This window comes from Malus domestica, chromosome 11 (genome assembly GCF_042453785.1).
Source record: "Malus domestica chromosome 11, GDT2T_hap1".
In the NCBI taxonomy this organism is placed as follows: domain Eukaryota; kingdom Viridiplantae; phylum Streptophyta; class Magnoliopsida; order Rosales; family Rosaceae; genus Malus; species Malus domestica.
The window spans coordinates 1,405,533-1,409,770 of record NC_091671.1 but is presented as its reverse complement, the minus strand read 5'-3'; the positions used below and the strand labels follow the sequence as shown (position 1 = coordinate 1,409,770).

At 42.0% G+C, this 4,238-nt stretch overlaps 1 protein-coding gene across 1 annotated transcript; it reads left to right on the top strand.

Moving 5' to 3' along the window:
- The first annotated feature begins 626 nt into the window (after positions 1–626).
- On the top strand, positions 627–2,792 carry LOC103422597 (receptor-like protein 3). The gene has a single exon (XM_008360658.3). The coding sequence runs from the start codon at positions 627–629 to the stop codon at positions 2,790–2,792; it is 2,166 nt and encodes a 721-aa protein (XP_008358880.3).
- The last annotated feature ends 1,446 nt before the right edge of the window (positions 2,793–4,238 follow it).

Below are 4,238 nucleotides of genomic sequence, written 5' to 3'. Positions count from 1 at the left end.
AAATTTTTCTACTTGAAATATGAACATTTATCGTTGCATTTGAGTTCAAGATTCGATTATCCTCTTCTTCACAATTGCTTCTATCCAAAAAGGAAAACAAAATTGTAATCTGAACGCATTTGGCCACTTTGAAGTCAGTGTAAGTGACTCTTTGAAGTCTTTTGTTTGCTGTTTACTCCTAAAGCCTAAAGTCAAACCAAACCACTTCAAATACATATATACATAAAAGATCTTTACACGATTGAAGATATTGGGAAATAGCAGACAAAACCACATTACATAAAAGATATGTACACGATTCAAAACTAAAATATGTTTTCGCTCTTCCAAAAAGCACGACGCCAAAGTCAATGTAAACCTTCTAATACGTTGCTGCCAAGTTGCCAACCCGTGATTAGACCCTCCATTAGTGACGTCCCGTGTTCTGCAGGTTTGTTTCTTTTCTATATAAGTGGAAAGCAAGGACTTCAAAACTCAAACATCGCTCACAAGAATTCAAACCATCACCTAATTACCTTCTTCCCTTTGTTAATTTCTACCTCCTTTGCTCCAAACAAAGGAGTGTATATATACCCCCGAAACGATGTGAGCAATATAATTCCAGTGCAGACATAGCGAAAAAGATCATGCCGGAAGCTAGTCACGTAATACCTTATGGAGTCCTCTTCCTGTTTTTTTTGTTGTCTACTTTCATTTGTACAAACCATGCTTGCAAGGAGGCAGATCACAACTCTCTTTTGTCATCTTTTGATATATCTTCTTATCGCTTAAATTGGTCTTCCAGTGATTGTTGTCACTGGGAAGGCATCGCTTGTGATGCCGGTGGTAGGGTAACACATGTTTCGTTGCCCTCTAACCGGCTCCAAGGAAGCATTTCTCGCTCTCTTGGAAGCCTCACGCATCTTTCGCACCTCAATCTCTCCCACAATTTGCTTTCCGGTCCTCTGGAAGCTGGACTCTTCTTGTCCTCGAGTCGCCTTGAAATCCTTGATTTGAGCTATAACATTCTGTCCGGAAAATTACCTTTGTTTCTATCATCTAGTTACATTCAAATAGTGGATTTGTCGAACAATCAATTCAATGCTACAATTCCTTCTTCATTCCTCCAGCATGCCTGGAATTTAAGCAGTTTGAATGTCAGCAAAAATCATTTGACAGGCCAAATACCTTCCTCTCTCTGTATTCGTTCCTCTTCGATTAGAGTCTTGGATTTCTCCAACAACGATTTCAATGGTTCAATTCCTCTCGGACTAGGAAATTGTTTGAAATTGGAAACCTTTCGTGCCGGCTTCAATACTCTCTCTGGAACTCTTCCTAGTGATCTCTACAAAGCTCAGGCTCTTCATGAAATTTCGTTACCTTCCAATCTGCTTTTTGGTCACATTAGTGACAACATTGTCAACCTCACCAGCCTCACAATCCTAGAGATCTACTACAATCATTTGAGTGGCACACTTCCTCTCCACATCGGGAAGCTCTCCAAATTAAAACTCATGCTCCTTCATCTCAACAATCTTGAAGGTCATCTGCCCCCATCTTTGATGAATTGCACTAACCTTATCGAACTCAATCTTGGATTCAACCATTTTGATGGAAATATCTCGGAGCTAAATTTTTCCCAACTTGATCAACTTATCAAACTTGATCTCGTGAGTAATCACTTCGCTGGCGCCATGCCAAAAAGCCTTTACTCATGCAAGCATCTGAAAGCAATTCGCCTGAGCGGTAATGATCTAGAGGGACAAATACAACCCGAGATTGTTTCGTTGAAATACCTATCATTCCTCTCGCTTGGTAGGAACAGACTCACCAATGTCACCGGCGCTATACATTTATTGATGCGTTTGGAAAGTCTCAGGGTGGTCGTGCTTTCAAATAGTTTTCTAGGTGAAGAACTGCCGGATGGTGATGCAATGATTGGGTCTGGGTTTCAAAATCTCCACCTTTTTAGCTTATCGAACTGCCAACTTAGAGGTCATATTCCGGTGTGGATGTCGAAGCTCAAGAAACTCAGAGTCCTTGGTTTGTCTTCTAACATACTCACAGGCTCAATACCTCCTTGGTTGGGAAGTCTTCCTAGTCTTTTCGTCATAATCTTGGACAACAACTTGCTTTCGGGGGGACTTCCAAAAGAGCTTTTCTCACTTCAAGCTCTTGTATCTGATAAGCCTTCCGCTCAAACGGATAGTGGTGATGTCGAACTACCTATCTATGCGCGTCCCCAGAATGGATCTGTCACATCTCTGCAGTACAACTATCTGTCCAACTTGCCGCCATCTATTAGCTTCCGAAATAACAGTCTAAGTGGCAACATTCCCATTGAGATAGGCCGGTTGCAAAACCTTCACCACCTGGATCTCAGCATCAACAACATCGATGGCAGCATTCCTGACCAGGTATCTAAGCTTACAAACTTGGAGAAATTAGACCTCTCAAGAAACCATCTATCGGGCGGAATCCCAGCTTCACTATCAAGCCTTCATTTCTTGGCTTCACTTAGTGTTGCATACAATAACCTCCAAGGACGAGTACCGTTAGGCACACAACTCCAAGGCTTTGATGCCACTGCCTATGAGGGTAACCCGGGACTTTGCGGTTCCCCACTTCCAAACAAATGCCAACAGATGAATACAAGTGATAATAGGAATGAAATACCATGGCTTTATATTTCAGTGACTCTTGGTTTCATTGTAGGATTTTGGGGAGTTTGTGGCCCTCTAGCTTTGAGCACGTCATGGCGATTTGCATATTTCCAATTTCTCTCCGATGTTAAAGATCGCTTCGTGTGCTGATCAAGTGTATTTTTTCCATGAGAAATAAAGGACCTATTAATAAGGTTCTAAAATGTGCTAGGTCGACGTTCAACAAGGGCTAGCACATAGGCGTCTAGGTAGTTTTTTTAATTTAAATTAAATTTATTAATATAACATATAAATAAATCTCTACTTTTATTTATATATATATACATATATGTTGTAAACATTCCTAGTTTAAGTATGATTGTGTAAATCCTAGATAAGATTTGATTCTAGTTATCATTTCTTATTACAACTTGTATTACTTGGAGAAGAAGGAATATCTTCTCTCCCTTTACTACTATAAATAAAGGCACAATGTAGGAGGGATAACAACACACACATTCCCCTACAATTCTACAAACACACATCTCTCTCCTCTCTCTCTCTCTGCCGCCGGCCCTAGTCTCTCTGTCAGATAAAATAGACCACAACACGTTATCAGCATGCTCCTACCGCTGCGCTTAGGAATCTGACGTTGGAGATTTTTTTCTGCATCAAACCAGTTCATCCATATCATCACGCAATCAGGTTCTTTCCAAACAACGGCTTTTAACTCGATATTTTGCAAGCCCTGATAGCATGAACATTCACCATGATGCATGACCCAACTTTACGTTTTACGTATTTTAGATTCTACATAAATTGTGTATGCTTCATAATCAAAATTGCTACAATTATGTGAATTTGATATTTGTCATGAATTGAATCCTACATATGTACATGCATTGAAACTATTATTTGCATATGCATCAACGTAAATATGTGATTCATTGAATTCCACATGCATATAATTATATTTGAATTGAAAAAAAAAATTGCGATTTGGGAATTAAGGTTCTTCGAACCCGTGCACTTGCACCATGCAAGTCTCAAGCCACCAGGCCCGCAACCTGCGATGGCCCAGCTCGGTTTCCTCACCAGGCCTGCAGCCTGCATCGATCTTCCGAGCCCAAGATCACGGCTGGAGCTTCTGCTCCTCGTCCAAACCCCAAACCCAACACCCAGCAGGTGTCGCCACCCATCCATCACCGTGCTGCACGGCCTGTCGCCGTGCCTAGCCTACTCAGACGACCTGCAGATCGTCCACGGTGTCCTATGGTCTGAGATTTGCTGAGATCTCATCGGAATTTTTCATAAATCCGATTGAAATTTTCTAGGGTTTGGTTGATATAACGTCGAGATTTCTCCAATCTCCGTTCATATTTGGTTCCCCAGTTGGACCCCCGTGTTTCCCACGATCGATAGCCTCCCAGAACACGGCCACCTGCAGTGGCGGCGCTCCGGCAACCGTTCCCAGCAAAAGCCGGGGTGTTCCTGGTTCCAACCCGAGCCCTAGTGGGCTCTAGCCTCTCGGCCCGTGTGACAGAAAGAAAAAAAAAACAATTGTTTTGTTATCTGGGCTTGCTTGCAGCGGCCCAGCCCAAGAAAGAAAAAAAGAGC